Source organism: Salvelinus fontinalis, chromosome 24 (genome assembly GCF_029448725.1).
Source record: "Salvelinus fontinalis isolate EN_2023a chromosome 24, ASM2944872v1, whole genome shotgun sequence".
NCBI lineage: Eukaryota > Metazoa > Chordata > Actinopteri > Salmoniformes > Salmonidae > Salvelinus > Salvelinus fontinalis.
In genome coordinates, this window is record NC_074688.1 from 6,616,057 (window position 1) to 6,641,461 (window position 25,405).

The 25,405-nt window shown below is 43.6% G+C and overlaps 2 protein-coding genes across 2 annotated transcripts; one reads left to right on the forward strand and one right to left on the reverse strand.

Moving 5' to 3' along the window:
- The first annotated feature begins 1,538 nt into the window (after positions 1-1,538).
- LOC129821851 (ras-related protein Rab-4B) lies at positions 1,539-18,768 on the forward strand. The gene is made up of 8 exons (XM_055879545.1): positions 1,539-1,738; positions 9,613-9,693; positions 10,235-10,349; positions 10,471-10,533; positions 11,571-11,725; positions 11,961-12,056; positions 15,780-15,956; positions 16,039-18,768. The coding sequence occupies exons 1-7, from the start codon at positions 1,723-1,725 to the stop codon at positions 15,893-15,895; spliced, it is 642 nt and encodes a 213-aa protein (XP_055735520.1). The 5' UTR covers positions 1,539-1,722; the 3' UTR covers positions 15,896-15,956; positions 16,039-18,768.
- Positions 18,753-24,557, reverse strand: LOC129821850 (AP-2 complex subunit sigma). The gene is made up of 5 exons (XM_055879544.1): positions 24,391-24,557; positions 23,264-23,413; positions 22,410-22,523; positions 20,975-21,034; positions 18,753-20,297 (listed from the first exon to the last, which is right to left on the reverse strand). Exons 1-5 carry the CDS (start codon positions 24,391-24,393, stop codon positions 20,196-20,198), a joined length of 429 nt encoding a protein of 142 aa, XP_055735519.1. The 5' UTR covers positions 24,394-24,557; the 3' UTR covers positions 18,753-20,195.
- Positions 24,558-25,405: the final 848 nt, after the last annotated feature.

Here is a 25,405-nt window from a genome sequence, read left to right on the forward strand (position 1 = left end):
CAACCAAATTGCAGACAGACCTACAGTCTGTTTTAGCAGGGACGTTTGGTAGGGTGACCTGATTTCCCCCACTCTTACAGTATTTTATTGTTCCACTTCTTCCCAGTTTTTCCATTGTCTGATATACCGACATGTGTCTTTGAAAATGAATTATATGAGGCTATTTATTTTCGCAGCCAATCATGGACAGTTTTGAATATGGCCATTTTAGTATTGTGCACGTGCTAGGTAGAGATGGTAGGAGGACTCACAAATCATAAACAGATAACATATTTTGTCTATGTAGAGTAAGATGATGAACATTATCTTCAACTAGTAGGCATATACCACCTGAATATTGATATGCATGTTGTAAAGATTGAGTGATTTAGAAATGAATTGTTAGAACAAGAACATTTATAAACACCCATTGGGAAACATGGATCAGGGGTGGCCAACCCTCCTGGAGAGGAAGCAGGATTTTCATCCAGTCCTGTTTTAAAGAGATAGTTCACCAAAATGACAAATACAAAATGTTTGTGTCCTTACCTTGAAAGTAGTCTATGGACAAGGAGACGGCAAACTATGATTTGGTTACCCACTGCCATCAACCATTAATATGAGTATTTCTGAGCATTCCTGAGCATTCCTGCTGACCTTCCCACTGTTTCTCCTATTTGCCTGTCTCCCCGTCTAATTTAATTCCTGTCTGAATAAAGTGTCAATCCACCTAAAAATATATGTTTAATAAAATATTAGCATACTTTAAATTTCATCCCCGCAAAATCTCAAAGTACCAAAGTTGTCAAATGAGTGTTCAATTAATGTTCAAAGCATTCTGAATACACCTGGCCTGTGTTTTTTTCCCACCCTTGTCATGGACCTAAGCCATGTCAAAATACATATAATTGCAGGAATTTAGCTTTAAAACAGTGCAATTTTCCTGGGGGAAAAAGCTTTCTTCAAAAGATGCCAGCCCTGGCAACGGCTACAGTGTAGTGAATCACTAATAACAATAGCTGTCCTTAGATGAAATTCTTGACCAATTTGTTAAGTGACTGGAAGCAATATACTTTCGTTACTCACCAAAATAAAGTGAGGAATGCAGAGGAAGATGGGTCAAGGGGGAGGGATCCTAAGAGAAGTGGTGTGAGTAGTAGATCTGTACCAGTACAGAGTGATAAACCAACACGTTATATATGTTTCAGTAAGATTTTTTGCATTTATAGCAATGGTTATCAACTGTACTGCAGGGATGGAACGTAAGTTGCAGAAAATTGAGTTTGTGGTGGCAGCTGCAAAGATGTATTTGGGTGTGTGAGACTTGACGTCAGAAGAGTTACAGGGTGTTAAGTGGTGGTGTCCCATCCTTTCAGGCTGTTGGCCTGAAGTAGGACTAAATAGGGGTGTATGGTGTTTATTTATTTATTTAGTATATTTAAAAAAAATAGTGAGTGTAGTGTTAGATGGTAGTTCATATTTTATTTTTTTTCAAGCAAAGTTATACTCCAGTCTAGTAGGTGGCGGTAATGCAACATGTATTGGATGCCAACCGCTTTTAAACCTCATCGAAGAATAAGTTGTGTTGTTGGAGGAGGAAAGGAAACGGTGTGGCGAAGTCAGAAATCTAAAAGGAGGAGTAATTGCTACATTAGAAAACAACACAACATCCTTTACATACGGTACGAAGAAATCAACGAAGAACAGCCATCTGAGTCCATCGTTTTTAAAGCGGGGGCCGACATGTCTGAAACATACGGTACGTTTAGTTAGCTAGCTGAAGATGGTGGAGAAAGGAAGATAGTTGACTCAGGCCGCTTACCATTGAACAAAAATGATCAGTTCCGGTCTATTTAACCGGGTGGGACATAGAATAGCAGCTGGTCTACTTAGTTAATTAAACCAGAAAATAACAGTGAGTGAAGTGTCTCGCTTTCTCTTCCGTCTTGGAACTAGCTACGTGTGTAACTTCGACTGCACCTGCTGGGATCAGGATGCTTTTTTTGTGTTTGCAAATGCATTCAGAACCGTAATTTCCACTACGTATCTTGAAATCAACACTGTCATGTCACCACTGTCTCGTAGCCAGAAGGAGTGGGTAGAGAGTAGCGGGGTGTGCTTCCTAAAATTGTCAAGAGGTAGTTTTTGTACACAACATCGAGTCTTTTGTATTGGTTTCACTCCCAGAGGAAGTTGTGTCCCAAAGTTAGTCAAGTAACTTATATTGAAATATTACAAACAAAAAATTGGTATAGCTAACTTAGGTGGCTAGTTTACGGCAGTAAGTTTAGTCATAGTTAGAAGCTGTATTTGCAGTCCTTTGGCTTAATTTAACAGACCTCCTTTTGATTTATCTAGTTAGTCATGTGTTCTTGGAATTGAAAAGTTGGAAGTGGTGGGGTTAGCTAACTTCTCAAGTGATGTATTTTCGCGAACGACCGGGCTCTCCAACCCAGTTCCTTCAGAGCCACCATCCTGTAGGTTTTCACTCAAACCCTGTTCTTTCAGAGCCACCATCCTGTAGGTTTTCACTCAAACCCTGTTCTTTCAGAGCCACCATCCTGTAGGTTTTCACTCCAACTCTAATCTAGCGCACTTGGTTCTAATAATTAGCTGGTTGATCAATCCGGTTAGTTTTGAAGCGAAAACCTACTGGAGGGTAGCTCTCCAGGAACAGGGTTGGAGAGCCCTGGTCTGATGCATTTGCAATGACACAACAGCCCCAGGGTACAGATAGCAGCGTCCTCGTCACCTTCATAACTAGCTTGCTATATGAGATCATATCTGGAAATCATATAAACAATTCAAACAAGACTGTAATACTGTTTATGTGACTTCCTCTGAACTTTAACAAAGATGTCTTTGAGTTACATGCACACAATAATGCGATTATTGTGGAGAGTCAGATTAATATAATAGTTAGTTCGATTAAAAAGTTTACATGCTTTGCAAGAAGAACGATTTCCACAAGAATCCATTTTTTACATGGATACATCTGAAATCGGCAATTTTTGGGGGAAGAATATTTGATTCTCGGTTCGAACATATACAGTTTGTATGTGAAAACTACTTCTAAGACTACTTTTAAACTACTGCTAAATTGTTCCTAACACACTTCACTCGCGCTAAAGAGGAAGGCTCGCTTGGCTGGTGCTAGCACTTGCTCAGATCAAATACACCCCTGGAACGCTGATTTAAGGTGTTAATATGTCCTAATAATTTGAAAGATTGCTTAGAAAACCAGGTGTTTACATCGGTGTTTACATGACTATTGCATAATCTGCCTACTGCCATAATCAGTTTAATATCAAATGATTAGTGTGCATGTAAACATACTCATTTTAAGAGGTTTAAAAACCTTACTATTTTTAAGAACTGTAGAAATCCCAAAACAAACATCTTGTTTTTTGTCTGTGCATGTACGCTTGCTTGACTTGTCTGCTAGAATGGAGATTTTATTAATTCTATTCCACGTTAATCTAATTTCCTGAATGTTAACTCTTCCCATGTCACTTTTTAAATGACAATGTAACCTACATATTGTAACGACCCTGGTTTTATAAACGCGGACATCGACGAGCATGCTTTTGCGGCACAGTCGATAGCGCACCGGACCTCGGGCTAGAAGGTCGAGGGTTCGAGACCTGCTCCCTGCTGTTTCATTACAATATTTTCAAATCAAAACAAGCTAGGTGTTTGTTGGTCCATTACGTGTCCAATTCCATGGGGCCAATCCAAAACATTTACGTTAGTGTGTTACTAACAAACAATCTTGTTGTTCTACTTTTATTTTATTCTTTAAATTATATTTTATAATTTTTGGAACTTTCTACTCCCTTTTTTAAATTTGTGTTATCCAATTGGTAGTTAGGACTCCGGAGAGGCGAAGGTCGAGAGCCATGCGTCCCCTCAACTCAACCCCGCTAAGCCGCACTGCTTCATAACACCCTGCTCGCTTAACCCGGATGCCAGCCGCACCAATGTGGCCGCCACAAGAAATCGCTAGAGTGCGATGGGACAATGACATCCCAGCTGGCCAAACCCTCCCCTAACCCGGACGACGCTGGGCCAATTGTGTGTCTCGTCATGGGTCCCCCGGTCGCGGCGCAACGCAGCCCGGGATCAAACCCGGATCTGTAGTGGTGCCTCTGACACTGCGATGCAGTGCCTTAAACCGCTCTTGTTATTCTCACCAATGAAAAGATAAAAAAAAGTTTTATCTTCCTTTGACCACTGTCTTGGAATCTTTATGCCGAAATATAAATTTGAACCTTGTAAACATGCGTTGGACATGCTGTCTAGTGGTAGCTAAGTGTTTTACTGTAGCCAGGCCTATTCATTTTCTTATGCTGTGGCCAACGGATTAGTTTTTGTTTATGTAACAGCACAACTTGGATATTCACTGCTCTCCTGTTGCAGCTTTCTCAACCCCCTGCTTGACACAACCACACACATGTGTCTCTCCATCTGTCTCCCTCACTCGATAATTATATAGTCTCTCTATTGCTCTCTCTCTCTCTCTCTCTCTCTCTCTCTCTCTGAAATGCTACACGAGCAGGTCAACATCAGAGGTGGAGTGCTCTACACTAATGGTACATAGAGCGCAGCTGTAATAGTCTTCATTGATTTACTCATGGGCTTTTTTCCCCTTCTAAGTACCTGAAGGGATAAAGGAAAGGAGGGTAGCGCAACAGTCACGGGGGAGACACGTGACAACACAAAGCAGACTAGGAGAAGCTGCATTCACTAACTCACGTTGGCTCTCGGTGAAGGATTGGGCCTACTGTACTTTATTCTTTACCTAAACACAAAACGCATCACACAGTCTCTCGGTTAGGGGAATGGCTGACTTAGTGTGTACACACACACTGATGAAGCCCAGCACAGTAAGATAGTATATGGCTTGGCTCCAGAGGTAACACAGGGGTCTGATTCAGAGCAGGGGAAGAACAGGAGGATGTGTGTGTGGTCACTGATCAGGCTGTTATTCCTGCCTGCTGTTTACTATAGCTTATACCCAACAAAATACTTGTGGTGTTATTATGGTGTAAATACAATGACTCACCTATTCCCTTGCGGGGTAAGGCCCAGACAGGCTTTTCCATCGGTCACATTCACACACAGGTTGTCTTTGATAAGTGTTTCTGTTGAGAGACAGAAAACAAGGTGTGATAAGGCCTGTAGTGGGTACCTACCTTGCCATTAATGTGTCCTCACTGTTATGTTGCTTGAGTAAACCACACACGCTAGTATAAATAGGCCATGGTTGTTTTATGGGTTGGAGAATAGCTGGCTGCAGGAGAACTTAATGTGTTTAAATGTCACAGAAGAACAAAGGAGCAATCTCATCCCCAGCTCTTTCCTTTCATCAGTGGGAGTCGAGTCATTTACTCGAGTTACAATATTGACTATTTGACTGGCCTGCTTTGTAGCCTAGCTGATTAGCCTACTAGCAGCAGAGCGGTCAACAGCATCCAATCTGCAAATCAGTCAGAAAGTTGAGGTGAAGAGTCGGGCACTGACAGAGTTGGAAACGTAATTGAAATGCAGTACCAGTCAAAAGTTTGGACACACCTACTCATTCAAGGGTTTTTCTTAATTTTTACAATATTTTTTAGATTGTAGAATGATAGTGAAGACATCAAAACTATGAAATAACACATACGGAATCATGTAGTAACCCCCAAAAAAGTGTTAAACAAATAAAAATATATTTTAGATTTGAGATTCTTCAAATAGCCTTGACGACAGCTTTGCACACTCTTGGCATTCTCTCAACTAGCTTCACCTGGAATGCTTTTCCAACAGCCTTGAAGGAGTTCCCACATATGCTGAGCACTTGTTGGCTGCTTTTTCTTCACTCTGCGGTCCAACTCATCCCAAACCATCTCAATTGGTTTGAGGTCGGGTTGTTGTGGAGGCCAGGTTATCTGATGCAGCACTCCATCACTCTCCTTCTTGGTCAAATAGCCCTTACACAGCCTGTAGGTGTGTCTTGGGTCATTGTCCTGTTGAAAAACAAATGCTAGTTCCACTAAGCACAAACCAGATGGGATGATGTAATGCTGCAAAATGCTGTGGTAGCCATGCCTTAAATTCTAACAAAATCACCGACAGTGTCACCAGCAAACCACCATCACACCTCCTCCACCATGCTTCACGGGGGAAACCACACATGCGGAGATAATCCGTTCACCTACTCTGCGTCTCACAAAGACACACAGGTAACTCTGGGTCTTCCTTTCCTGTGGCGGTCCTCATGAGAGCCAGTTTCATCATAGCGCTTGATGGTTTTTGGGACTGTACTTCAAGAAACATTCCAAAGTTCTTGAAATGTTCCGCATTGACTGACCTTCACGTCTTAAAGTAATGATGGACTGTTGTTTCTCTTTGCTTATATGAGCTGTTCTTACCATAATATGGACTTGGTCTTTTACCAAAAAGGGCTATCTTCTGTATACCAACCCTACCTTGTCACAACACAACTGGTTAGCTCAAATGCATTAAGAAGGAAAGAAATTCCTCAAGTTTACTTTTTAACAAGGCACACCTTTTAATTGAAATGCATTCTAGGTAACTACATCATGAAGCTGGTTGAGAGAATGCCAATAGTCTGCACAGCTGTCATCAAGGCAAAGGGTGGCTACTTTGAAGAATTAAAAACCCTGGAAAATAAAAACCCTGGAATGAGTAGGTGTGTCTAAACTTTTGACTGGTACTGTAGTCTCCTAGTAAATGTAACAACTAGCCTTGAAACTCAGTGAGGTGCCTGTGTGTTTCTCCTGCAGGTTGACTCACATGTGAGAGGGAGAGAGACTTGTGCATCCTTCACTCTATACTACTGCTGCCCCTTTCCACACACAGCCAGGCTCTCCCTCTTCAATTCCCCTTTGTTCTCTTTATGGCTTGGTGGAACCCTGGCCTACGCATGCAAATGGCCCCTGGCCTATCTGTGGTCATGGCACAAAGGCCGTCTTTGGACCGCTCTCTGTCCCACACGTCAGGGCCTCACCCAGACGGTCATGTGCGTAGGATGGGTCAAGTACCAGACCCGGTCCAACACACAACTAGATCTGTGCAGCTGCCCAGTGTAACCCATCTATCTGTGTTGTGCAGATGTATTCGGCCGGTCGGCTATACATAGACTGTTTGTGAATAGACTGCCTCCATTCTTATACACTTGCCGCCATGTAGCCAGCTCAGCGTTTCCCCTAGGATCTTTTTCAGGAGTTGTGGCGAAGTTAGCGGGGGGCAACAGAGACGAAATGTTGCTGTTTTTAAAGCACATTTTCTACAGTTCTACACATTTCTGCCATGGTTTATGCTGTGTTATGCTATCTGAGTGACTCAAACATGATAACAAAATCAATGGGGGCCCCCATGGCATTTTAGGTATTTTAGGTTGTCTAGTTTTTATTTCAGTGGTTGTTAGTTCACAAAGATGATCTTATAAAACAAATCTACAGTTGAAGTCGGAAGTTTACATACACTTAGGTTGGAGTCATTAACTCGTTTTTCAACCACTCCACAAATTATATAGTTTTGGAAAGTCAGTCAGGACATTTACCTTGTGCATGACACAAGTAATTGTTCCAACAATTGTTTACAGACAGATTATTTCACTTATAATTCACTGTATCCCAACTTCAGTGGGTCAGAAGTTTACATACACTGAGTTAACTGTGCCTTTAAACAGCTTGGAAAATTTCAGAAAATGATGTCATGGCTTTAGAAGCTTCTGATAGGCTAATTAACATCATTTGAGTCCATTGGAGGTGTACCTGTGGATGTATTTCAAGGCCTACCTTCAAACTCAGTGCCTCTTTGCTTGACATCATGGGAAAATCAAGAGAAATCCGCCAAGACTTCAGAAAAAATTTTGTAGACCTCCACAAGTCTGGTTCATCCTTGGGAGCAATTTCCAAACGCCTGGAGGTACCACGTTCATCTATACAAACAATAGTACGCAAGTATAAACACCATGGGACCACGCAACCATCATTCTGTCTACTAGAGATTAATGTACTTTCGTGCGAAAAGTGCAAATCAATCCCAGAACAACAGCAAAGGACCTTGTGAAGATGTTGGAGGAAACCGGTACAAAAGTATCTATATCCACAGTAAATTGAGTCCTATATAGACATAACCTGAAAGGCCGCTCAGCAAGGAAGAAGCCACTGCTCCAAAACTGCCTTAAAAAAGCCAGACTATGGTTTGCAACTGCACGTGGGGACAAAGATCATACTTTTTGGAGAAATGTCTTCTGGTCTGATGAATCAAAAATAGAACTGTTTGGTCATAATGACCATCGTTATGTTTGGAGGAAAAAGGGGGCGCTTGCAAGCCAAAGAACACCATCCCAAACGTGAAGCACGGGGGTGGCAGCATCATGCATCGTTTGTGCTTTGCTGCAGGAGGGTCTGGTGCACTTCACAAAATAGATGGCATCACGGGGAGGAAAATGATGTAGTTATATTGAAGCAACATCTCAAGACATCAGTCAGGAAGTTAAAGCTTGGTCGCAAATGGGTCTTCCAAATGGACAATAACCCCAAGCATACTTCCAAAGTTGTGGCAAAATGGCTCGGACAACAAAGTCAAGGTATTGTAGTGGCCATCACAAAGCCCTGACCTCAGTCCTATAGAAAATTAGTGGGCAGAACTGAAAAAGTGTGTGCAGGAGGAGGCCTACAAACCTGACTCAGTTACACCAGCTCTGTCAGGAGGAATGGGCCAAAATTCACCCAACTTATTGTGGGAAGCTTGTGGAAGGCTACCTGAAACGTTTGACCCAAATAAATAAAAGCTGAAATAATTAACTCTGGGGATCCTAACTGACCTAAAACAGGGAATTTTTACTAGGATTAAATGTCAGGAATTATTAAATGTATTTGGCTAAGGTGTATGTAAACTTCCGACATTCAACCGTATAGACAGTCAGGGAGAGTGTTTTAAATTATATATATATATATATATATGTTTTTTTTGTGGTAAGCCATGATTTGAATATAGGGGAAACACTGCATCTAAATGTCAGTGCAACACTCAGGCTAGTTGCAGGGAGCTCACCTAGCTAGGAGCCCGTCTGTCTAGTCAGGGGTTGCACTGCAACATTGAGTCATCGAGCCCTTTGGTCAGATTGGTGAGGGCGGTATGAGGTCAGAGGCTGGGAGACTGTTTTGGCAGGGCTCCTGGATGCTATCACTGTCACTCAGCGTACACTCTGAGACAAGCCACACCATACAGAAAAGCTTGGCTTTTCATTGGGGGAAATCAGGATTAGTTCCAAAGCCTGAGGAGACCGACCCGGATGATACAACTCAATCTCTCTCATAGCGAGGAGTGATGACCTATGGGATTACACCTCTCTGGTTGACAACACATCTCATTGTTCATTTTAGAAGTCTCTTTTACCTCCATCCTTTTAACAAGTCGCTTTGCAAATTAGCATCAATGTTAACGTGCCATCACACTCACGCAAGGTAGTGATTAGCCAGCTAATTTGGGACTGTTGGCAACTCGGTGGCGGCGAGCAGCTCACGATCACAGGACGACTTAAGGAATGGTTTCAAGTTCAACCGTTTGAGCCGCTGGCGTTGTATTGATTTCTGTCCCCGCTCTCTCTCATTTCAGACTTCCTGTTTAAGTTCCTGGTCATTGGCAGTGCTGGGGCAGGGAAATCTTGCCTCCTGCACCAGTTCATTGAGACCAAGTGTAAGTAGTGCCGATGCTGGTCGCCCTCTATTAAAAAAAACACCCACATGCATTGTTTATGTACAATAATATAGAAATGTTACATGCATCTCTGCACACTGACACACACGCGCTCATGTAGCGGATGTCCACGCACACTGATGTGTAGATGAGATAAAGACCTCGAACTCCCAGTCCTGTCAGTAGCGTGAGAGAAGGGCTTTCTTTGACTGGGTTAATCTCTGGACCTGGGAGAGGCAGTATCTCCTTAATCCTCTGATATGCTGATGAGGCTTCTGAAGAGGCTTCTGAAGCGAACTGTTCTGGTCTTTTTAAACAAGCACAGCGCACAATCTAGATCAGCTCTGGGAATTAACCAGGAAATGTTTCTGTGAAGTCTTGGCAATTTAGGCCTAGTAACTAGGCAGTCACACACCTACTCTTTAGTCAAGGTTGTCTTTCACAAGCCAGCCATCTGTAAAAACAGACATTTTAATAAAGGATGAGACATAAACAAACAGTGCAGTGATGATTGTGGCTTTTTTTGTCTCTGCCTGTGCAGTCAAGCAGGACTCCAACCACACCATCGGGGTCGAGTTTGGGTCCAGGGTGGTCAACGTCGGGGGTAAGACGGTTAAACTACAGATCTGGGACACAGCCGGACAGGAGCGCTTCAGGTGAAGATCTCCCATTGGTTACCCTGAGTGCCGTTACCGCTGACCCGTGCTCTCATTGGTTTACAGATTGTATTCTGGTTCTGTGATTGGTTAACAGTGCTTTCTGTCTGCCCTCCCCCAGGTCTGTGACTCGCAGCTACTACCGCGGGGCGGCAGGGGCGCTGCTCGTCTATGACATCACAAGGTAGGTGAACCAATGATCGACCCATGACGAACGCGCACCGATTTTACTGGTCACTTGTACACACACACACACACACACACACACACAGGCATGGGAGTTAGCATAGAGCACGGAGAGACCGACTAGAGATGTTGAATTTCAACAGGCCTATGGAGAGTCTGTCAGGAGCACTAAGACACTCTGAGTCAGAGATGGAGACATTTTGTATGGCAGCACCAAGCCAAGAGTTTTTATTTAATAAGCCCAGAGTTGCCATGGCACTGCTTGTCTTATAATCAAGATGGAGTGAATGGTGTACTGTCAGGTGAGCTTTAATAAAGTGTGTGATGCGGAATGACAGGGCCTGTAATAAAGTGTGTGATGCAGAATGGCAGGGCCTGTAATAAAGTGTGTGATGCAGAATGGCAGGGCCTGTAATAAAGTGGTGTCTGCAGACAGGCAGCCCGGAAAGCAAAACTCCATTAGACAGAGTGTCAACCGAGCGAGAGAGAAGAGAGCAGGGAGGGAGAGAATATGGGGAGAGGGAGAGATGGAAGCGTGTGGTGTGAGAGAGATACACCGAGGCAGAGGGGTCGTCATCGCTTACCTCCTATGCTGACGTCATGGTTAAGCCGCCTCGCTGTGGGACGTTAGTCGACACCCTTCTGCTCATTGTTCTCACGTTGCCATGGACACCAGCATGCTGTCACCATGGTGATCGGGGACTTTGCACACAAAAAAAATAGAAGATGTGACGTGGTATCGGACTCCATCTGTCCTTGAGGGAGAAAAGGGAGGGATGACGTTTCATATTTCTCTTCTCATTTGGAGCAAAAAGAACATTTGCTCCCAGAGAGGTTGAAAAACGGTTAAAATTCTCAACCTATCATCTCCCACCCCTCATCCAAGTACTTCTTCTATTTGACCTCTGATCCTGTCATGAGCACACAGTTCACAACTCTGCTTTTTCAAAAGTAACGTCCCATTCCCTATTGAACATGCCTTTCCTAAGGAGACGTGATTTGAATCAGTTCTCCCCTCCTGTGTCTTTCCTCTAGCCGGGAGACGTACAACGCCCTGACCAACTGGCTGACAGACGCACGGACGCTGGCCAGCCCCAACATCGTCATCATCCTGTGCGGCAATAAGAAGGACCTGGACGCGGACCGTGAGGTCACCTTCCTCGAGGCGTCCCGCTTCGCACAGGAGAACGGTAACTGTCTTGTCTGTCCATCTCTCACCCTTCTCTCCTCTACTCAGGCCGTTTCCCTGGCTCTCATTTCACAACTGTCTCTCACCCTTTCCGCACTCCATCGCTCCCCTTTTTTCCTTTCTCCCCTTTTTAGTCAACTCTAATCTCAGATAGTTGTAATTTACACTCGTTTTTTTTAAACCTGTATTAGTTTAATTGAGATTAGAGTATTGAGTTGACTGACTGACTGTTACAGAACTGATGTTCCTGGAGACCAGCGCTCTGACAGGGGAGAATGTGGAGGAGGCCTTCCTCAAAACGGCCCGTACCATCCTCAACAAGATAGAGTCAGGTAAACAGTTTACTTATTTTGTGTGTGTGTGTGTGTGTGTGTGTGTGTGTGTGTGTGTGTGTGTGTGTGTGTGTGTGTGTGTGTGTGTGTGTGTGTGTGTGTGTGTGTGTGTGTGTGTGTGTGTGTGTGTGTGTGTGTGTGTGTGTGTGTGTGCTAAAAAGGTGTATCCGTTTGATTTTCAATCTTACTATCAAACAAGTTGGTTTTGGGATGTCTCATGTTGTTTACGCCTAGCTATATGTGTGTGTCTTGGTCTTTCTTGATTTAATGTACACTGAAGAAAAATCTAAACCATTTCATTTTTTTTACTGAGCTACAGTTCATATAAGGACATCAGTCAATTGAAATAAGTTCATTAGGCCCTAATCTATGGATTTCACTTGACTGGGAATACAGATAGGAATCTGTTGGTCACAGATACCTTAAAAAAAATACAAATAATTGGGGTGTGGATCAGAAAACCAGTCATTATCTGGTGTCACCACCGTTTGCCTCATGCAGCGCGACATCTCCTTCACATAGAGTTGATCAGGCTGTTGATTGTGGCCTGCGGAATGTTGTCCCACTCCTCTTCAATGGATGTGCGAAGTTGCTGGATATTGGCGGGAACTGGAACACGCTGTTGATCCAGAGGATCACAAACATGCTCAATGGGTGACATGTCTGGTGAGTATGCAGGCCATGGAAGAACTGGGACATTTTCAGCTACCAGGAATTGTGTACAGATACATGGGGCCTCAGCATTATCGTGCTGAAACTTGAGGCATTTCAGCATGAAGATGATGTCCCAGTCTGTAATCCCCACATGTTTTAAGGTGACCACCATCATCCCTGTTTCTAAGAACTCTAAGGCTTCATGCCACAATGACTCCCTCCTAGTAGCACTCACTTCAGTAATCATCAAGTTCTTTGGAAGGCTGATTATGGCATACATTAACTCCGCCATCCCAGACACCCTAGCCTAAACCCCCTCCAATTTCCATACCGCCCCAACAGATTCACAGATGATACATCCTCAATTGCTCTCCACACTGCCCTCGCCCACCTAGATAAGAGGAAAACCTATGCGAGAATGATGTTCATTGGCTACAGATCAGCTTTCAACACTATGGTCACCTCCATGCTCGTCACCCAACTTAGGACTCGGGGGTCTGAACACCTCCCTCTGCAACTGAATCGTGCAATTCCTGACGGGCCGACCCCAGGTGGTGATGGTAGGCAACATCACCTCTGCCACGCTGACCCTCAACACAGGGGCCCCACGGGTGTGTGCTTAGTCCCCTCATGTACTTCCTGTTCACCCACGACTGGCCACACACGACTCCAACACCACCATCAAGTTTGCTGAAGACACTTTTTGGCCTGATCACCGGTGACAATGAGTCAGCCTACAGGGAGGATGTCAGTGACCTGGCAGTGTGGTGCCAGAGCAACAAATTCTCCCTCAATGTCCGTAATACCGCCCCCATCCACATCGACGGGGCTGCAGTGGAGCAGGTTGAGAGCTTCAAGTTCCTCTGTCCAAATCACCTAAAGACTTAAAATGGTCCAAACACACTCGCATAGTCGTGAAGGCAGTGCCTCTTCCCCCCTTTAGGAGGTTGAAAAAGTTTAGCATGTGGGCCCTCCAAATCTTCAAAAGTTCTACAGCTGCACAATTGAGAGCATCTTGACTGGCTGCATCCCTGCTTGGTATGGCAATAGCACCGCTCTCGATCGCATGGTGCGACAGAGGGTGGTGTGGACAACCCAGTACATCACTGGGGCCGAGCTCCCTGCCAACCAGGACCTCTATATCAGGTGGTGTGGAAAGAAGGCCCTGAAAATCGTTAAAGACTCCAACCACCCAAGCCATACACTATTCTCTCTGATTCCGCACGGCAAGCGGTGCATCAAGTCTGGCACCAACAGGTTCTTGAACAGCTTCTATCCCCAAGCAATAAGACGGATAAATCGCTAAGCTAAGACCATCTGAGTTACCCTTGTATCTTTTATTGATCTATATTTATATTTTCTCTATGCACACTCGCAGGGCCCTACACACTCAAACACATAATATGCACATACGTTTATAGTGACTCTTCACACACCCACTCACATTCAAGCTGCTGCTACTCTGTTTATCTTATGTCCTGTTGCTTAGTCACCTTACTTACCCCTATACATACAGTGCATTCAGAAACTATTCAGACCTTGACTTTTTCCACGTTTTGTTACATTACAGCCTTCTTCTAAAATGGATTAAATAGTTTTTTCCTTCACAATACCCCATAATGACAAAGCAAAAACATTATTTAATTTTTTTGCAAATTTAATAAAAAACATTTTTAACTGAAATCACATTTACAAAAGTATTGAGACCCTTTACTCTACTTTGCCGAAACACCTTTGGCAGCGATTACTGCCTCGAGTCTTCTTTGGCATGGCGCTATAAGCTTGGCACACCTGTGTTTGGGGAGTTTCTCCCATTCTTCTCTGCAGATCCTCTCAAGCTCTGTCAGGTTGGATGGGGAGTGTCACTGCACAGCTATGTTTAGGTCTCTCCAGAGATACTCTGGCTGGGCCACTCATTCAGAGACTTGTCCTGAAGCCACTCCTGTGTTGTCTTGGCTGTGTGCTTAGGGACGTTGTCCTGTTGGAAGGTGAACCTTCGCCCCCAGTCTGAGGTCTGGAGCAGGTTTTCATCAAGGATCTCTGTACGATCCTGACTAGTCTCCCAGTCCCTGACGCTGAAAAACATCCCCACAGCATGATGCACCATGCTTCACCGCAGGTGGATGGTGCCAGGTTTCCTCCGCTTGGCATTCAGGCCAAAGAGTTCAATCTTGGTTTCATCAGACCAGAGAGTCCTTTAGGTGCCTTTTGGCAAACTCCAAGCGGTAATGTGCCTTTTACTGAAGAGTGGCTTCCGTCTGGCCACTCTACCATAAAGGCCTGATTGGTGGCGTGCTGCAGAAATGGTTGTCCTTCTGGAAGGTTCTCCCGTCTCCACAGAGGAACTCTGGAGCCATGTCAGAGTGCCCATCGGGTTCTTGGTCACCTCCCTGACCAAGGCCCTTCTCCCCCGATTGCTGACTTTGGCCGGGTGGCCAGCTCTAGTCTTGGTGGTTCCAAACTTCTTTCATTTCAGAATGATGGAGGCCGCTATGTTCTTGGGGACCTTCAATGCTTTGGGGACTTTCAATGTTTTGGTAGCCTTCCCCAGATCTGTGCTTCGACACAATCCTGTCTTGGAGCTCTACGGACAATTCCTTCGTTGTCCGTAAACCAATGGCTTGGTTTAGACAGGTGTGTGCCTTTCCAAATCATGTCCAATCAATTGAATTTACCACATGTGGACTCCAATCAAGTTGTAGAAACATCTCAAAGATGATCAATGGAAACAGGATGCACCTGAGCTCAATTTCGAGTCTCATAGCAAAGGGTCTGAATTGTTATGTAAATAAAGTATTTTTTTTGTTTTTTTGTTTAACGTGCAAAAATGTCTGAACTTGTTTTCGCTTATATAATCCATTTTAGAATAAGGCCGTAACATAAACAAAATATGGAAAAAGTCAAGGGGTCTGAATACTTCCCGACGTCACTTTATGTGTGTTCACATCCAGGCTGTATCACATCTGGCCGTGATTGGGGGCGCCGTTGTAAATAAGAATTTGTTCTTAACTGACTTGCCAGGTTAAATAAAGGTTCAAAAAAATCAAAAATGCGCCTTGCCTCTGTCAGGTGAGTTGGACCCAGAACGGATGGGTTCAGGTATCCAGTATGGAGATTCTTCTCTGAGGCAGCTGAGACAGCCCAGAGGTACCCCCGCACAGACCAAGCAGCAGTGTAACTGCTAGGGGCCGGACCCCACCCTCACTCTTCAGCCCCACTCCCACACGCACAGGACGTGCCCTAAAGGTCAGTAGACTGCCATGCTTCGATTAAATGTGGCTTTAGAGAATAATTGATCAAAATATATTAACATTTCTCTCCCTCTCAGCACTAGGTGTTTTGGGATGTGCAGGACTCTTCCCCTTATCCCTTCTGAAACCACTTACACACGTACAGCATACCTTGAACAGTTGCCATGGAGATGACCTGCAACTCCTGACCATTGGTAAGAGACTATACTTCCTGCCAAGGGAGGTTACCCAGGCTCCTGGGTCCTAGGCTGGGAAACCCTGTGGTGTGAACTGTGCTGGGAACATAAGAAGAAGAGTCCATATCTGGGATGACTGTCAGGGGTTATGTGTAGGGGATTTCCTGTTTTTACCCTCCCTTTTGTGGTTTTTATCAACACATGCTTGCACACACACACACAGTACACACACCACCTGTAACAAAGTCCAGGAAGGATGAAATGCAAAACAAACTTCCTCATTCATACGCAGCCTGTTAGTGCAGTCTATCAGGTTGCTTGATGATTGAAGTTCTTATGTTTTACCCATCACAGCAGGAGCACTCCCCATTCGTATGTTTTTATGAGCTGATTTTTAACTTTTGTTTGGACTGTACTTCTTATCAAGCCTGCTTGTTCACCTTCTGATAACCAGGCAAACCTAAGTCTCCCCAACCCAAGCTTGACTGCTCTGCAACCCCGAAAAGAGCCATTTACCCGCAACACCCAATGTTGCATGAGCAGACATTGGGTCAGTTGTGAATGCTTCCTCAGTTAGTCCGACCTTTTCCCTTGATTGTTCTCCTGGCTTCAGATGTACACTTGTAACTGATTCCACCGGTCTAAATGTTACCACGTGTAACTCGACCTTGGGTATAAATGGTATTGATTCTAATCTAATGGACAACTTGTCCAAGGTTTGTTTTCAATTCATGCAATTTATCAAGTGGAGTACTGGCCTTAGAGGAACATTTTCTTGACATTGTGGATGTATACTGTCCCCTCAACCCCCACCCCAGTCCACATGTTTCTGAACTGTCATTACTAGCACCTCCCAAAGGGAAATCGATTCACTCCATGAGGCGATCAGAAAGGCCTGCGGGTCGTGTCCAAAGCACAAGGGTGAGGTTTCAGTTCAGTCTTTTCTTATGGTTTTCCAAAGGACCCCAATGACCACTTGTTATTCCCCCGTTATCAGCTGCATATCTAATGTTACTGCTAGCCTTTGCGACGTAAAAGGCTACGCTCTTGTCTCGTTCTCCGGCTCTATCGCGCCCCTGGGGAGGTTATCTTTTGAGAATTGTACCCCCATCTTGGCCCTCTTCATTTCTCTGCTGCTCTTGAGTTCACATGTAAAGACCGGTCACCGGAAGCTAGACTGGTTTGTGTCACTAGTGGGAAATATTCAGGTTACAGGGCCAGGCTGCTGTCTAAGATTCAACTGCACTTTTTGTTTTGACATGTCTTACACGTGAATTCTTGCCTCGTCCACCTATCATTTTCTGGCTGTCGTATAGAATCATGTTATGGAACATTTAGAATTTCAGGCCCCGTGTACCCTTACCTAATTCTTAAGCAATGCTACTGTTTATACTCCTAAGAGCAGGTTGTTACGCTGAACCAGCGTAGAGAAGATGGCTATCAAAATGCCACTGTGACATCATCCTGAGAAAGAATGGTCCCATTTTCTGTTTAAAAAAAAAGTCTGCTTTGTTATTTTTGTTTCTTTTTTGCAAGTGCACTTTTTATTGAGATTGTTTATATACTGTATCCATAGAATTGTACGATTTGTATTAATTGAAAAATATACTGTAATAAAAAGAGCAATTGGAGTTAGTCATTCCTTACTGAAGAACAACTGAGGTTTTGTCCATTCTCTCCAAGTGTTGACTGACCGGCCAGCCAGCTGTTCTATTATCCCTCTCCAGGGTTGTAGTAAAATGATTCCCTCCACAATTTTATGTTGACCCATTTGTCTGCTGCCGTTGTAGGGACGATGTAACACTTGGGAGATTACTGTGACTTCCTGAGCACACCACAGACTGACCGCAAATCAGTCAGTCGTGTCTCACAACAGTAGTGTTGCACTCCATGCTGCTCGACCCTAATACCATTGAACCCTGGTCTCAATAATGCATTGTGTAAGCCGAGTATTCTATTGGCTGCATCGTAAGAACTTCATCCCATGGGCCTTCAGTCTCTTGTCATATCTCAACTCGGAACGGAGCAGACACTCAGTTGTTGCTTAGTAACCAATGTGATGGAATCATTTTAAGAACTACTGTACATCTAAATAATCTATGCTGTAAATAATATTTTTTTTGTCTATTGGATTGTTTTGTGGGCAGGGAAGGGTTGCTTGTTCATTTTAAAGGTCTATTCTAAATCAACTTGGCTTTTTAAATGTGAATTTGATTTGAGGATCATGTCTTTTGAAATATGTGCACACGCGTTTCATTGTTTCAACCTGGTTGCCTATCAGCCATGGAAGCCACAGACCACATGGAGACAGTAGGGTACAGTTAGTGTATCAGGGAAGACTTCATATGCTAGTCTACATGGTAAAAGCTTTGAGTGTCTAATTGTCTGAATTTCTGTTTGTGGGTCAGTGGAGTAACATGCAGAGTGGGTTAATGTATCTGAAGTGGATATATTGATTGATTTTATCGATCACTGGGAGGCTGCTAGAATGACCTCAGAGGGCAGATTCCAGAACGTGAAGGCTATGCTGGATTAATACCACTAGATGGCGATATCATTACAAAAACAAATGTGTTTCCAATGTACATCACATCTACAGAATAAAAAGCACAAGATATTTGTAACACTTTATTTAGTACTTAGATTTTTTTTTTGTATATACACTGACTGGAATAAAATGACGATCATTTACTAACAGGAGACAGTAACACCTAAACTCACATCTTCCATGACAGAGGAGAAGCAGTACATCTCTCACTATAGCCCCCAAAAAAAACATTTAAGACCATAATAGCAACGTGTGATATGTTGGGAGGTGCAAGACTGGACATGGTTACAATGAGAAGTGGTACGAGGTGGTGTCACAGACCTAGATAAGTGCCTCTGGAATGTTGGACATGTTGTTTGGCCTCTGGTTGATGTTAGAAACCCACTGTTTGTAGTATGAATGAGGTGACCAGTGAATATTAATGGGATTTCCCCCAATTCGGATCGTTGTATTAAACACCCAGTGACGAGACAGGCAGAAGCTGGGGAAAGACCTGGAATGGACGACAATGGTTTCACACTATACAAAACAAACTTCACAGTACTGCTTTACATTTCCATTAGCTAGATTTCTTACCAGTAACTTTTTCTTGTTGAGTTTCCTTTAACTTAAAGTAGTAGTGTGTATTTAAATTTGAACACATCTGGGTGTGACTAACGAGCACCATATGTGGAGTGGAGACGCATTGTCTGATATACAACCTGACATGATATTAAGTTATTTAAGACCAGAGAATCTCACAGTAGATGGGACCCTTTACAGGTTGCCATTACCAGACCTCTCAACAGCACTATTAGTAAGTGCACTCCATTGAAATGTGAACCACCACCAGAGGTCAATGGGCATTCGTAGTGGTGGTTTAGTCACTCTGCACCTCAAACTGTGATTCTCCCAGGCAGAAGTATGGTGCAAAGTAGACAGGGATATCACAGGCAGTTTACAAGGGTTTTCTTGTGCTCGTTAGCTACTTTATTGCCGCTCTGGGGTTGCCAGAACAGTGCATCTTTGTTATCCTCTCTCCACTAGTATAGGCGGGATACACAGGTGAATAACTGGCAACCCTAGTCTGCCATAAGTGCAGCCTCCAGCTTGAGACAGGGCATAGAGAGAACATTTATTTTCAGTGGTGCGTCCAGCTGTAATGCTGTGCTGCAAATGTACTCATCCAGATGATTTTACTTGAACTGGCGGTTAAGAAATGAAATGTTAAGGGCCATATCTGCCACACATCACCAAAATACACAGTCTTTATGGGGCATAATCAGGAGAAACTCTCATTGTTGCAAATAGAAATGTAATGTGTAGAGCTGACTAGATTCCCAATTCTGCATGACAGAACATGTCTGTTCTACACCATGCATTTCTATCTGAACCTTCTGTGACTTTGCAGCTTCGTGAATAAGCCCCTGGTTTCTGTAAGGGGTGGAGGCTGGCAAAGGAGAGGGGTCCATTCCAGAGTGACATTGATGGTGGGTGGGTGATGGACTGTTCAAGATGGCTGCCCTGTTGGCTACTCGAGGGACTGGAGCATTAGCAGCTGCTTGAGGACCTTGGTCTGGCTCGTCTCTCTGATCTCCCCCGCCAGGAACATCTCATCCACCACCGTGTACACCTGGGACAGAACACACAGGACAGGTAGAAGCAGGTTAGGACACAGGTCAGAGGTCAGCCTACTGCACCGTTCAAACTCCCTGTACCCACTTGCATGTATGCGCACCCAGCTTTAAAAACAGACGCGTTGGAGAACTGTATAGATCCTTCAGATTCATCTTTACCCCATTATGTAAATGTGTCTTTCTAGCTGTGCGTAGGCCTTGCTGCGGTGGCACTAGATCTAATAGAGAGGGGGTTGATGTCGAGATGAGCTGATGTTTGCCATCATGTCGCTTTCTGCTTTCTTTGACTCAGAAGAAATCGCAGAGCGCAGCAACTTTCACCGTGGGCTGCGCTTCTTTAAGTTTCAGCGAGTGGGCGAATATTCAAAAATAGCTTACATAATTGACACGATAACTGCTTAAAGGGCGGTCATCCGAGGAGAGTCTTAATTGTTTAGTATTTCCTGTAGAGGAAAACCAATCGCCGCCAAACTAGTGTGGATGAGCCTAATTGACTGTTGTAATTATGCGTCCCATCCTTGTTGCCATGGCACCTCCCCATTGCAAGGAAAGAAAATACATTGAAATTGTATCTTCACCTCCCCCGGGTTTCTTCCGCTCCTTTCTGTCTTTCCTCTTAGCACTGAGAGTGTTTGGTTTTAAAATCAAAATCACTCAACACTTTTACTCTTACCTTGTAGAAGTTGAACACCAGGTCCAACTCGCATACGTTGTGGAAATACTCATTCAACACCTAAAGGGGGGAAAAGGAAGAGGTCAGGTTTTGTTACATTAACAATTTAGTCTAATGCATAGCTAGGATACAGTGTAATCCATAGTACACGGCTCTGGTCTGAAGTGGTGCACTAGCCTATATAGGGAATCATTTGAGATGAAGCCTTGGTCATTTAAGGGCCTGAGGAAGTCCAGCATTCCAGGACACGGTGCTCTTGAACAGTGTCGGAAATCTCAGCTGTTTTCCGTCACAGCCACATTCCGCCTGTCCCTCGGACAGGGAGCACAGTGCGAGCTGTTCCGCTGTTTCCCCTCGACCCGGGAGGAATGCCACCCAGGGAATGCTTTTTGGGAATATGAACAAAGAACACCAGAGATCCCCCCCCCCCCCCCCCCCACTTTGTTTTGGTCTTACTTTTGCAGCGAGGCGACAGACTCTATACGGGGCGTATTACACTGGGTAAGAATTAATAGAAAATAGAGCCCCACAGTGGAGGTGTCATAATACCCGTAAGACCTCGCGGTCAAACAGGGAAATGGTTCCAATAATTTCCCCACCATTTTTCTCATAGGGGATTTTAGGAACACTTAAATTAAGGGCTGTGTTTCGTGTAGGCTTACCCCGGCGTGACATTTTGATGAAGTACATTTCTCTCGGACAAGGTGACTTTTCAATATATTCAGCTCTATTTACTCTCAGATTCAAAAGTGCTAATTGGCATCAAAGTAGACATCATGCAAAACTACAAATCCCTGCATGTCATCTCTAGCTGACACCTTTGCTAACTGGTATTGTCAATTTAAAACTTGCACCAGACAGTTAACAGAATTGTTCATTTAAAGAAATGTTGCCAATTTATTCATGTCTAAATTTAGATAGTTAATCCAGAGATTTGCCTCAATTCGGCAATCTCGTCCTGATCGTCATGGCATTTGTAGTTCTTTATGATAGCCACATTAGCGTTATTTTTTTCTTTATAGTTGAATATATTGATAAGTCACATTGTCCTAGAGAGAGATTTACAGTTATCAAAACGTCACGCCAGGGTAAGCCTGCACGAAACACAGCCCGTATTTTTAAGTGTTTCCAAAATCTCCTATGAGAAATGAATGGTGGATAAACAATTGGAACTATTTCTGTCTGACGGCTACATTTTCTGGGTATTATGACTCATGCTGTGGTACTCTGTATTCCAAAGAGCTGTAGGAGCACATCGTTACGACAGTTTACTAATAAAATATGCCTAATCACTCAGCTATTAAGGTGGACATTTTAATAGCCCACATTCCTTCACATAACCAGCCAAAGAGTCATTGACCTAAAACAGCTCCCACATTGTATGTCATCATAATAAAACAGTCTACGTGTGAGTTGATGTGTTAGTGTCATATACCTCCACAAAGTTGTGAATGCCCTCCAGGTATGCCAGGTTGTTGTCTGTCACATCCACACATATACAGAAGTACAGACCTGCATAGCGCCTATAGATGATCTTGAAGTTCCTGAACTGGGGACAAGACAGAAAAGCATCTCAGTATGTGGTTTTGATTTTTCATCTAAGAATAATTACAGTAGAATTGAAATTGACTTCAAGCAGTACTTTTCCATTTACAATTAAATATTAAATTAAACTTGGTTAACCAATTAGTGCTACAGCATATCAGTAGAAAATAGCCTTTTATCCACCGTCTCTTCAGTGTCACAATGTATACTACAATTTAGGCCTACGTCACTGTAAAGCCAAGTAAACTGTTTGCCCTTAATGATCGGCTATGAAAAGCCAACTGACATTTACTCCTGAGGTGCTGACTTGCTGCACCCTCGACAACTACTGTGATTATTATTATTTGACCATGCTGGTCATTTATGAACATTTGAACATCTTGGCCATGTACTGTTATAATCTCCACCCGGCACAGCCAGAAGAGGACTGGCCACCCCTCATAGCCTGGTTCCTCTCTAGGTTTCTTCCTAGGAAGTGTTTCCTAGCCACCGTGCTTCTACACCTGCATTGCTTGCTGTTTGGGGTTTTAGGCTGGGTTTCTGTACAGCACTTTGAGATATCAGCTGATGTAAGAAGGGCTATATAAATACATTTGATTTGATTTGCCAAATGCAGCCCCAGACCTTGAGTTATAGTCCCTGGTTGCTATAGTGACAACGAATACATTTGCCAGAAACGAATAGCCTACATTAGGGCACACACCAATGCACAGACGTGGCATCATGCAAATCCTTCTGCCTTACCTCCACAAAGTTGGTGTGCTTGGCATCACGGACAGTCACCACAGCGTGCACCTCCTCAATCAGCTTCTGTTTCTCGTCGTCATCAAACTGCATGTACCACTTGGCCAGTCGGGTCTTCCCTGCTCGGTTCTGAATCAGGATGAAGCGGATCTGTATGACAGAAGCAGGGGAGGAGAGAAAATGTAGGGTGAGAAATGTTCTGCAGTCTAGTACAGGGGGTCTCCAACCCTTTTCCTGGAGAACTACCCTCCTGTAAGTTCACACTCCAACCCCAGTTGTAACTAACCTGGTTCAGTTTATCAACAAGCTAATTATTAGAATCAGGTGTGTTAGATTAGGGTTGACTGACTCTCTAGGAACAGGGTTAGAGAGCACTGATATAGTAACGTAGCTTGTTACATCCCTGCTATAGTAACGTGGCTAGTTACATCCCAATATTATCTACTCGGGCATATAACGTTAGCCAAGCTAGCCTAGGCCTTGATGTAATGTAGTTATAGAACTTGATTTCGCCGTTTCTCTTGTCAGAGAGTCATAGGAGTTCCACACACCTCATTTCCATTTGAACATTCTGAAACCTTGAACCCTCGCTAGCCTTGTCTTGGATATGCCTTCTCAGATCTAACTATGGGTTCACTGGACGTTATCATCACTCCTATGCATCATCAGTTTCACCTCATACTATAACAAAGCCCAACAGTGCATTTCTGAGCATGGCTGATTGGTTAAGAGTGTGCAGACAGATGTGCATTCCTTTACAACACCTAGATTACTAGCTAACGTTAGCTAGCCTGGCTAGCCACGCCCTGTCAGGTAAATATATATAGCTAGCTAGTTATGTTAGATAGCTAACGTTAACTAGCTAGGTGGCTAACTAGTCTAACGTTACTGCTGACATACATGCAAGCCAGGCAGTTGCTTCGTAAAACAAAGTCGGGAGCCGGATCTGGCTAATTGATTAATTTAAATCGATAGGTTTGTTTAATTCGAATATATAACGCTATCTAGCTGGCTATTATTTCTAGGCGTCTCATACATTTCACATGAGACTGGCGAACGACATTAGCTAGCTAGCTAACGTTAGAGCAAAGCAATTGGCCACAAAATGTACCCAATTGCAAACATACCATTGTCTTTTCTTTGAGTCGGTTGTTTTAAACAATATCAATTCCCGTAGCCTGGTGATTATATATTTGATTTTACATAAATTCTCAAAATGATAGGATTGTTTTTGACGACCGATTGCCCGCTATCTTCACGAGCAGGATGTACAGGAAATGTGCAGGGCATTGTGGGAAATGTAGTTTTATCAGACCCGGAAAATCGTTCGATAAAAAGTTAAGAAAATTGTATTTCCCTACTAGAACCAGCATGCACCACTCTCTGCCTTCTTGTGTCAGCTGCGGATTCGTGTGGTTTAGGTTTGACCAATCAAGCAACAAAAAAAAGTCAGAAAGGGAAAGTGCAAATTTTGCAGTATTAATCATTTGCAGGCACTTTGACTTATTATTGTATCTTATGGCACATTACATTTTGTTGACATCACTTCAAGTATGTTGCTAAAGTATCACTTCAAGCTAAGTGCTATGGTTTTTGTGAGTTGTCGTAAGCTAGGAGGAATTAAATTATCTAAAATAAAATGGAAAATTGCGTTATAGTGTAGGCCGTCATTGTAAATAACAATTTGTTCTTAACTGACTGGCCTTGTTCAATAAAGATAATAAAAATATCTTATAAAATAAAATATTATAGGCAACCACTGTGCTTGGCTATGAAAAGGAAAAAAGAGCCAGATATATAATCAATATGTCTCATTGATTTCTGTTGACCCTATTAAACCCGAGGGAAGAAACCATGCTACTTTTACAGTTTTCCATAGTCCAAATGAAACATACATTACAAACTCTCTGAAATCATGCCTCCAACCACAAGGCCTATTTGCAGGGTGTAACATTGTCTATTATACAGGAAGATTGGGGCACAAAACAACATAACACATGTTGTCTTTCAGAGCCTGTGACTTTCACACCGAAGGCAGGGAATAGTCTTTTCTTCCCAACCCCACACCAAGAAGTGACAAAATGGAGGGTCAGCCATTTGTGTTACATCACTTTGGCTGTTTTCTGCAAAGTCAGGGCCCAT

Bases quoted from the DNA above. Each gene is read 5' to 3' on its own strand.
- LOC129821851 (XM_055879545.1), top strand. The intron at 9,694-10,234 runs GTAAGTAGTGCC...CTGCCTGTGCAG, and splicing joins CCAGTTCATTGAGACCAAGT to TCAAGCAGGACTCCAACCAC. The intron at 10,350-10,470 runs GTGAAGATCTCC...GCCCTCCCCCAG, and splicing joins GCCGGACAGGAGCGCTTCAG to GTCTGTGACTCGCAGCTACT.
- LOC129821850 (XM_055879544.1), bottom strand. The intron at 21,035-22,409 runs GTATATGACACT...TCCCCCCTTTAG, and splicing joins GCATTCACAACTTTGTGGAG to GTGTTGAATGAGTATTTCCA. The intron at 20,298-20,974 runs GTAAGAGTAAAA...GTTCTGTCCCAG, and splicing joins TGGTGTTCAACTTCTACAAG to GTGTACACGGTGGTGGATGA.